Source organism: Sinocyclocheilus anshuiensis, unplaced genomic scaffold (assembly GCF_001515605.1).
Source record: "Sinocyclocheilus anshuiensis isolate Anshui unplaced genomic scaffold, SAMN03320099.WGS_v1.1 scaffold1543, whole genome shotgun sequence".
Taxonomy (NCBI): domain Eukaryota; kingdom Metazoa; phylum Chordata; class Actinopteri; order Cypriniformes; family Cyprinidae; genus Sinocyclocheilus; species Sinocyclocheilus anshuiensis.
Window position 1 is genome coordinate 1,127,229 of NW_015551074.1, and position 10,832 is coordinate 1,138,060.

Sequence of the window (10,832 nt, forward strand, 5' to 3'; positions counted from 1 at the left end):
CACACTCTCACTCTCACTCACACACACACACACACACACACATCATCATCATTGTCCTACAGCTTTAACAGGTTCATGATAGTTATAGATCAGTGCTTCATCACTGTATATATAAATATACAGTATACAGTGTAAATAAAACAATTATAAAATATATATGTATAATGTTTATTATTTTTTATTACTACTTTATGATTATTTGAATAGGCACTTGAAAAAAAAAACTCAACTGAATGAACTGAAGTGAAATAATTCTCTTCTTCTTCCTACTACTCTTTAATATGCAGGTATATTTATTCATTTATTTATTTAAATAGATTTCTTAACATTTTTACTTTATTTATTTAATTTATATTTATTACTTATTTTATTATTACTTTATGATTATTCAATTTTACTCTATAGTTTTTATTTATTAATTTTAGTTAAATAATTTATTTATATTGAGCATTTATTTAGCATTACTTTATGATTATTTAATTCAACTTCTTAAAGTTTTTTACTTAATATATGTATTTATATTTTAATTGTGCATATTTATTATTTATTTGATTAATACTTTATGATTATTTAATTGGACTTTTAAAAGTTTTTAAATGAATGAATTAATCATATTTATTATTTATTTAGTATTACTTTATGATTATTTAATTGGACTTTTAAAAGTTTTTTAAATAATTAATTAATCATATTTATTATTTATTTAGTATTACTTTATGATTATTTAATTGGACTTTTAAAAGTTTTTTAAATAATTAATTAATCATATTTATTATTTATTTAGTATTACTTTATGATTATTTAATTGGACTTTTAAAAGTTTTTTAAATAATTAATTAATCATATTTATTATTTATTTAGTATTACTTTATGATTATTTAATTGGACTTTTAAAAGTTTTTTAAATAATTAATTAATCATATTTATTATTTATTTAGTATTACTTTATGATTATTTAATTGGACTGTTTACAGTTTTTATTTATTTAATATTTTGCAATATATTTTGCTTATTGACGTGGATTTTCCATGTATCATATTTAATCTCGTGTTCGTCTGTCGTCTCAGTATTCAGGTGTGCTAATATTTAAAAGTGGCTGTTGTGATGGAAGTAATGCAGTTTTATTTCAGTCGTAAAGTGAAACATTGACGGATTGAATCAATCATCTCCAGATAACAGACTGTGATTCTGCTGATGGTTTAGTGTTCGTCAGTGTTTGCCTTGCCTTATAAGGTGTCATGTGCTGCTCAGTCGTGCCCTCAGTAGGGAGCAGACAAATCCCACATCCAGCCTACTGCGTACTACACACTAGATACTGCGTGTTTGTAACAGTACATAAAGCAGTATGCAGGAAACACTGATAAAACACACAGACACACAGCTGGACTTCAGCCTTCATCTGGATGCTGTGGATCTGAGCTGATCTCCAGTTGATCTTAATAACAGACCCACAACAGACGCTTTGTGCTCCACGGCGGTTGTGTTCTTGCGTCAGCGCTCCGGTAGTGTGTTTACAGTCTTGTGAGGTCCTGCTGTTTGTCCTGATGGAAACATCTGCTCAACAGACCAGCGTCCCACCTGAGCTTCATCTGCTGCTGGATGCTCCACATGTTTGTCCTGCTGTCCATCGTTCATGTCCTCTTGACCTCAGAGCAACTAAAACTTAAAGTAAAACCATTAAAAAATAAATAAATAATGGCCTGAAATAAATAAAAAAATAAAAAGCTTTATATTTTATTTTAAATATTTTGATTATTTGCATTTATTCATTTATGCATTCATTCTTATTTTGATGAATTTATATTTATTATATTATGACTTTATTTGTTTGGACTCCCAAAAGATTTTAATGAAAATTCTAAAAATTCTAAAAAAATTAAAAAAGTAAACAAATACATTTAAAAAAAATATATATAGATCATTCATTCTTATTTTGAAGAATTTATATTTATTATTTATTATATTATGACTTTATTTGTTTGGACTCCCAAAAGTATAAAATAAAAAAAATGATCAAATAAAATACTTTTTTTTTTTTTAATAAATAAATAGTTATATCTGTGCTGATAACATATTCTTTAGAGATCCAGTTTGCAGTCTGCTGCCGTGTCTCTGCTGTGTATGTCTTCACCCTAATGACACCCATTAGCCTGAGCTCCAAAAATACCTGCCAGATTCCAGATGGATCACGACGCCAGAGCAGAGTGTGAGAGTGTGTGTGTGTGTGTGTGTGTGTGTGTGTGTGTGAGAGTGTGTGTGTGTGTGTGTGTGTGTGAGAGTGTGTGTGTGTGTGTGTGTGTGTGAGAGTGTGTGTGTGTGTGTGTGTGTGTGAGAGTGTGTGTGTGTGTGTGTGTGTGTGAGAGTGTGTGTGTGTGTGTGTGTGTGTGAGAGTGTGTGTGTGTGTGTGTGTGTGTGAGAGTGTGTGTGTGTGTGTGTGTGTGTGAGAGTGTGTGTGTGTGTGTGTGTGTGTGAGAGTGTGTGTGTGTGTGTGTGTGTGTGAGAGTGTGTGTGTGTGTGTGTGTGTGTGTGCGCGCGCGCGCGCGCGTGTGTGTGTGTGCGCGTGTGTGTGTGTGAGTGTGTGAGTGTGTGTGTGTGTGTGTGAATGTGTGTATCACTAGAGCTGCATTTATTTGATCAAAAATACAGTAAAAATAGTGAAATATAAAGTTCAAAAGAACAGCATTTATTTGAAATAGAACATTATAAATCTGTAACATTATAAATGTCTTTACTGTCACTTTTGCTCAGTGTAATGCGTCCTTGATGAATAAAAGTATCAGAACACGTTTGAACAGTAGCGTATGTTCCTTTAAATAAAATGACTGACCACAGATGTTTTTTTTAAATTGCGTGAAAGGCCTTATTTCATATTAATGAATATATCATGAAGAGTAAGAGGAATGTTGCCTTGGCAGCTAGTTGTTGTTTTTTTCTTCAGTTAAATGTATTGAATGAGTGTTAGTGAACTGTTCCGGCTGTGTTGTGTGTTTCAGGCGGAGTTCTCGGAGATCAATCTGGTGTCGGATGTGAACTCCGGCTGTACGGTGGACATGCAGGTGAACCGCGGAGGAACTAAAGTGGTCAGGTGTGTTCTCTCACTCTCACCGAGACACTTTTTACACTTTTAACTAGTATTTATTTTTATCATTTCAGGGTTTTATTTTAGTTAAAGTTTTAGTGTTTTTGTTCATTTTTGTTTTTACTTTTTTTTTTAAATATGTCCGTATAGTTTTTATTAGTATTTTGAATTATTTTTACATACTGGTAAAAAATATATAGCCTGAATGCACTGTAAGTCGCTTTGGATAAAAGTGTCTGCTAAATGCATAAATTACATTAAATTAAATTAAATTAAATTAAATTAAATTATTTATTTCAGGGATTTTTTTATTTATTTTAGTTAACATTTTAGCTTTTTTTGTTCATTTTTTTATGTCTGTATAGTTTTTATTAATATTTTGAATAATTTTTATTTTTATAATTTCAGGTTTTTATTTTAGTTAAAGTTTTAGTGTTTTTGTCCATTTTTTTATAAAAAAAATAAAATAAATGTCCGTATAGTTTTTATTAATATTTTGAATTGTTTTTATTTTTATAATTTCAGATTTGTTTTATTTTAGCTAACATTTTAGCGTTTTTGTTGATTTTTAAAAATATGCCTATAGTTTTTATACATTTTTTAAATTATTTATATTTTTATCATTTTAGTTTTTTTTTATTTTAGTTAACATTTTAGTGTTTTTGTTCATTAAAAAAAATATGTCTATATAGTTTTTATTAATATTTTGAATAATTTTTATTTTTATAGTTTCGGTTTTATTATTTTAGTTAAAGTTTTAGTGTTTTGTTCATTTAAAAATTTTTTAAAATATGTCTATATTGTTTTTTTAATATTTGTAATAATTTTTTATTTCTATATTTTCATGTTGCATGTTTAATTTAAAGTTGTTATTTTTTTAAATGCCTATATACTTTTTATTATTATTTTGAATTTGTTTTTGATGTGTGTGTGTTTTTTTTTAATATGTCTATATAGTTTCTATTATCATATTAAGTTAAACTAAATGAAAATGAGAAATGTTGACTTGGCAAATAGCTGAAATAAAATACGATTTTTAGTGCATGCATGAAGTCAGTGTGTAGAAAATCACATTAACTAGCAACTCTCGGCTTCACATGCCCATCATCTGCCAAACACACGGAGATTATTTACACCTGCCTCACTTAAGCAGACATCTCATACTAGTTAAGCCACTATTAATAGTGTGTGTGTGTGTGTGTGTGTGTGTGTGTGCGGATGAGCTGAACCGGCCCTTTTAGAAACACACAATCACACACACTTACAGTCTCTTCTGCCCACACAGGCTGCGTTTATCTGATCAAAAATGTGAAATATTATTCTAATGTAAATTAGCTGTTTTCTATGTGAATATCTGTTAAACTGTAATGTATTTCTGTGATGCGCAGCTGTATTTTCAGCATCATTACTCCAGTCTTCAGTGTCACATGATCTTCAGAAATTAATCTTTTGTAACATTATTATAAATGTCTTCACTGTCACTTTTCATCAATTTAATGCATCCTTGATCAATAAAAGTATTAATTATTTTTAAAAAATCATACTTTTAAACCATAACGTACATAGAATTCTGTACTTTTGTCTTATCGTCCAGCTAAAATGTCTAAAAATCCTTTTTAGGCTGAGATACAACTATTTGAAAATCTGGAATCTGAGGGAGCAAAAAAATCTAAATATTGAGAAAATCATCTTTAAAGTTGTTCAAATGAAGTTCTTAGCAATGCATATTACTAATCAAAAATTAAGTTTTGATATATTTACGGTAGGAAATTTACAAAATATCTTCATGGAACATGATCTTTACTTAATATCCTAATGATTTTTGGCATAAAAGAAAAATCTATAATTTTGACCCATACAATGTATTGTTGGCTATTGCTACAAATATCCCCCAGCGACTTAACACTGCTTTTGTGCTGCAGGGTCACAGATGATGTCTTTGATATCAGTGTTTTGTCTTGCAGATTATTCACTGAGCTTGTGCATCGTGCTTGAAAGATGATATTTTTGGTGTTGTTGGTAACGAACGCATGCTAAATGAAGACAGAAGCGCGTGATGCTCTGCTCCGTAATGAAGCGTCTTCACTCGTGTGTGTCTCTGCAGATCGTTCAGGCCAGATTTCGTGCTGGTTCGTCAGCACGCCTACAGCATGACCCCGGGAGAGGACTTCAGGAACCTGGTGATCGGCTTGAACTACGGCTCCGTTCCCAGCGTTAACTCGCTCTTCTCCATCTACAGCTTCTGCAGCAAACCCTGGGTGGTGCGTCGAACGAGTCTGAACCCCTCACTAGTGATGCTCGTCACAGCAAAACTAATACATAATACATAAAATAATAAAACGAATAAATAATAATAATAATAAACGTATGAATTTTTCTCAGATTTGTTTAAACCTCATTTACCTTATTTTCCCAAAGACAAAAACATTCATACAATGTAAAAAGATATTATAAATTATTTAATTTAATTAATTATTTATTATTATAAAATTATTATAAAGACCATACTTAATTACAGGGTTATTATAGTTAACTAAAACAAAAATTAAAACTAAAACCATTAAAAAAAAACTTTTTAGTGCTTGAAATCAAATATTAACAGTATAATAAAATATAAAAATCTTAAACTTTATTTTTATTTTTATTTTTATCGGTTCTCATTTTTGTTTTAAATACCAAAATAACTAAAACTAAAACTGAAATAAAAATTAGTAAGAACTACATAGACATATTTAAAAAAAATAAAAATGTAGTGCTTGAAATCAAATAAAGATTAACAGTATAATAAAATATAAAAATCTTAAACTTGTTTTATTTTTATCGGTTCTCATTTTTGTTTTAAATACCAAAATAACTAAAACTAAAACTGAAATAAAAATGAGTAAGAACTACATAGACATTTTTTTTTTAATTAGAAAAGCACACAACAAAATTACTAAAACTTTAAAATGAAAACATAAAATATACAAATAAAAAAAAATATTACTAATACTGTAACCATACTAAAATAACCCTGCTTAATCAATATATTTTCTTTAGGCATGAGCCAAAACGTAATTTAGGTCGATATAATAATTGTTTGTGTTTTTATAAGTTAATTTATCCATAAACAAAAGCTAAATGAACTATAATCTGATAAAACGCAAATATTTTGTGTCAATGCTGAGTTTAGTTTAGACAACTTTAAAAGACCTTAATGTTTATTGTGATTGTAAAATACAGAGAAATGAATAAAACCCACAATAACTTCTGCAGTCGAGCCAAACTCGTTTTTCTGCGAATATTTTGTATGCAGAGTATTATTTGCTTTTAGACAAACTGAAGAAAACAGGTTTAACTGAAACCACTATTACACCAATATACAAATGCACTTTGTTTCACTTTTTTCAGTGCAAACTCTGAAGAAGACTGAAGTATAGCGCATACAATACTCCTTTAATGCATTAATGGGCTTCAGCTCAAGTCGTTTTTTAGGTTTAGTGAGTTTAAATGGAGAATGGTGAAGATGAACGCTGTGTTCTTTATAATAATGAATCATTCATGTGTTTGTGTGTCTGGATTGTGCAGTTCTCTCACATGATCAAGCTCTACCAGACTCTGGGTCCAGAGAAGTTCCCGCTCAACGAGCAAACCTTCTTCCCCAACCACACGCAGATGGTGAGTCTCTGTGTTACCTGTTCACTAACACTTCACCTGACAATGACAGTCTGCTCACCTTCAGCTCATCCGAGATGTAGATGAGTTTGTTTCTTCATCAGGTTTGGAGAAATGTAGCAGTGCATCACTTGCTCACTGCAAGTGAATGGGTGCCGTCAGAATGAGAGCTGATAAAAACAACACAATAATCCACAGCACTCCAGTCCATCAGTAAACGCTTCCTCCAGTGAAAAAGTCCACCTGTTGTCTCTCACATATTAGCTGTTTTGGCTTTCTTGATCTGTGCAGATTTCTCTCTGATTCAGACCAGAACACTTTTTCACTGGAGGAAGCCTTATTATGGATTATGGACTCTATGTATTTTAGTTAAAAGCATCTTAATGCTGGATTTGTTTCAGCTTTTGTCTTCTCCAGATGTTAACTGATGGACTGGAGTGCTGTGGATTATTGTGATGTTTGCAAAAATCTCCAAATCTGATGAAGAAACAAACTCAGATGATCTCTGGTGAGCTTTGAGTGATTTTTCCCAGAATAATAATGACAAGACAGTCACGGAGCCATTTTCACAACGTTTATTATAAAAATATAAAACAGAGAAATTAAAAATCGAATGGTCATCTGTCACACACACACACACACTCACACACACACACTCACTCTCTCACACACACACACTCACACACACACACTCACTCTCTCACACACACACACTCACACACACACACTCACTCTCTCACACACACACACTCACACACACACACTCACTCTCTCACACACACACACTCACACACACACACTCACTCTCTCACACACACACACTCACACACACACACTCACTCTCTCACACACACACACTCACACACACACACTCACTCTCTCACACACACACACTCACACACACACACTCACTCTCTCACACACACACACTCACACACACACACTCACTCTCTCACACACACACACACACTCTCTCTCACACACACACACTCACTCTCTCTCTCTCTCTCACACACACACACACACACACACACGTGACGGGTCTGATCTGAGCAGATGTTTGTGTTACAGACAGAATATTACCTTAATGATCTAAAAACATGCGTCGGAGACCGAGACTCTGAAACAGCAGACTCACACGCTCCTCATCTCAGCCTCCAGCGCAGAAATGGAGCAGAAATCAACAGGAGTTTAGTGTCAGAAATGATTAAACACACGTTTGTCACGTCCGATTCACATCCTCCCCATCGGTCAAACCTCGACTTTCCCATTAGAACACGCATTTCAGACGCATGCCATCAGTCTAGACGTAGAAAAGATGTGATCGATCTACCGTTTATAGTCTCTGCTTTAAATACTAATCACAATTTCATAGCTTACATAATAAACAGCAAGAAGGAAGGAATAATTTCTCTGCATCGAATCATAAATAGATACTGAACCGTATAAATCTGGCACACGCACATAAACAACAGATATGTTTAAAAAGCAGCACATCACTATAAAAGAGCAGGGTTTTATTGCGTTCATAAATGACTTCATATTTAATCTGGTTAATGCGGATGGCTCCGTGTGCTCAGGGTTCGATGGCGTTGATGCACCAGCGGTTTAAGACCCGGTTCTGAAGCGCTTCAGGGGTCGGTGGTGTTGATAATGAGCTTGTCGCGAGCGCTCATGCCTCGGTACCAGCTGCAGTAGCCCTCTTTCTGCTGGATGCAGGCGTAGTGACGCGACTGATAGCCGGGGAAGCCGAAGTGCGACAGCATATCCGTCCAAAGACACTCGTTCTTGGACGTGACGAAGCAGGGCAGATAGTGGCACGGCTTGATCTGCAAACACAGGACACATGAGCGTTTATTCTAGGGCTGGGTTTTGACACACATTTCACGATTCGATTCGATTCTCATTCACAAGCTTGCGATTCGATTCGATTCAATATAGATTATTTTGGATATATATCAGGTACAGCACATGCCAAATTTTCTCAAGGAAAAAAAATCTCTCAACCAATGCTGTAAAATATACACGAGTCAGTTGGTACTACATTACTATAACTTACTGTAAGTTTTTACAATAATAAAGTTACAGTTACATATTAATATTTCTACTTCAATTCGTTTTTTTGAAATATAAACATTTAAATGGTGGCTGTCATAAAAACTTGATGGATTTATTCAAACATAAATTAAACATTGAAGAACAGTAAAAAGTATAATGAATATATTATATGGTGCATATATTTAGCAAAATGCCCCTCTCAACAGTTTATTTTTCTATCTGACTAATGAGTTTATGGTCACCGAATATGTTTTTCTGAGGTAAATGTGACGTTACATGACACATTGTTTACAAGACGTTATATTGACGTCTTTGCGCGGCTGAAACACTGATTGAGTGATTACATGAGACAGGATACGGATTGTAAAGCTGTACTCTTTATTTTAACTTGCCTTCGGATGTTTAGTCATGTTTATTTTGTGCTGAAGCTGGTATTAATGTGGAGGAGATGATCAGTTCACGTGCGCCTCGCGCTGCTGCGTCTGTTGAACTGAGGCGCTACAGCGATCTGCCACTCCACATTAAACAGCGCCAAAACGGCATTTATTGTTTGAATACTGCAATACAATGGACAGAATTTGAAATCTGAGACTGAGGTGTTTGCGCGGCTGAAACACTGATTGAGCGATTACACGAGACAGGATCCGGATTGTAAAGTTGTACTCTTTCTTTTAACTTACCTTCGGATGTTTAGTCATGTTTATTTTGTGCTATAACTAGTAATAAAGCGGAGGAGATGATCAGTTCAGCGATCACTCCACATTAAACAGCGCCAAACGGCATTTATTGTTTAAATACTGAAATACAATGGACAGAATTTGAAATCTGAGACTTTGTTTCATATTAAAAGTACCAAAGCACAATGCTTATTGCGACTTACTGGATGAGAAGTGTCTTTCAATGTTCCGTCCATTAACTGAAAACAGGCCAGACTAATCGATTCTTGGGATTTAAGAATCGATATCGTTCCGTAACAATGAGAATCGATTAATATCGAGATATCGATATTTTTTTGTTTACTCCTCATGCAAATCAGCTCCTGAACCTGTTTCCAGGTGTTTGATGGATGCATGAAGTCTTTATGCAGACGCACTAGATGCAGGGTTTTCTTCTGAAATCGGATGTATTTATTGGTGGTGATTATTCATTGCTAAATTAACAGTTGCATGTGAGTCAGGCCCTATAAAATAGTCCCGTTTTTTTTTATGGTAAAAAAAATATTTTAGTAATCGAAACGCATGTCTAATTAATTTAAATTATGACACTTGCACAATTTATTAAAAGTTTATCAAAAATATATATAAATTTTTAGGGCCCTATGAAATCCATTTTATTTTTTCCCAAGTTCCATTTTATTAAATTTTTTCTGTTTACATTTTTCTTGACTTCATTTTAATGGTTAAATTAAATCTTAATAATTTTTTTTCCGTTTAAATTTTCCAAAATTTGATTTTAATGGTTAAATAAAATTTTAGTAAACGAAACGCATGTCTAATTCATTCAAATTTTGAAACTTGCACAATTTAACAACAATTTATTAAAAGTTTATCAAAAATATATCTTTTTTAGGCTCCTATGAAATCCATCTTATTTTTCCCCAAATTCTGTTTTCTGGAGTCCATTATTAATGGCTAAATTAAATGTATTTTAATAAACAAAAAGCATATCTAATTAATTGTAATTATGAAACACACAGTTTAACAACAATTTCTTAAACATTTGACAAAAATTTCATCTTAGGGCCCATTAAAAATAAAATTGAGTTTTTTATTTTATTTTTCCACAAATTCTGTTTTTTTGTTTTGTTTTTTGGGTTTTGGGTTTTTTTCCCCCCAAATAAAGTTTTTTCCATTTAAATTTTTCTGGATTCTGTTTCTTTTTCTATTTTAATTTTTTTATTCAGTTTTTTACTAATCCAAAAGCATTTCTAATTAATTGAAATTATGATACTTACGCAATTGAACAACAATACATTAACATTTTTTACAAAAATTTCATTTTTACCGCCCAATGAAATTTTGTACATTTTATTCCCCCCCCC

At 32.4% G+C, this 10,832-nt stretch overlaps 2 protein-coding genes across 3 annotated transcripts in view; one reads left to right on the plus strand and one right to left on the minus strand.

Annotated features, from left to right (window-relative positions):
* syn3 (synapsin III) overlaps positions 1 to 10,832 on the plus strand; it is a 55,088-nt gene that overhangs the window by 14,593 nt on the left and 29,663 nt on the right. For both annotated transcript variants that reach the window (XM_016452157.1, XM_016452158.1), the window contains exons 4-6: positions 2,994 to 3,085; positions 5,184 to 5,340; positions 6,647 to 6,736. In XM_016452157.1, coding sequence (XP_016307643.1) covers positions 2,994 to 3,085; positions 5,184 to 5,340; positions 6,647 to 6,736 — 339 coding nt within the window. The remainder of the gene's footprint in view (positions 1 to 2,993; positions 3,086 to 5,183; positions 5,341 to 6,646; positions 6,737 to 10,832) is intronic.
* Positions 7,709 to 10,832, minus strand: part of LOC107662222 (metalloproteinase inhibitor 3) — an 18,157-nt gene continuing 15,033 nt past the window's right edge. Inside the window, exon 4 of the mRNA XM_016452160.1 lies at positions 7,709 to 8,562. Coding sequence (XP_016307646.1) covers positions 8,365 to 8,562 — 198 coding nt within the window. The 3' untranslated portion in view covers positions 7,709 to 8,364. The remainder of the gene's footprint in view (positions 8,563 to 10,832) is intronic.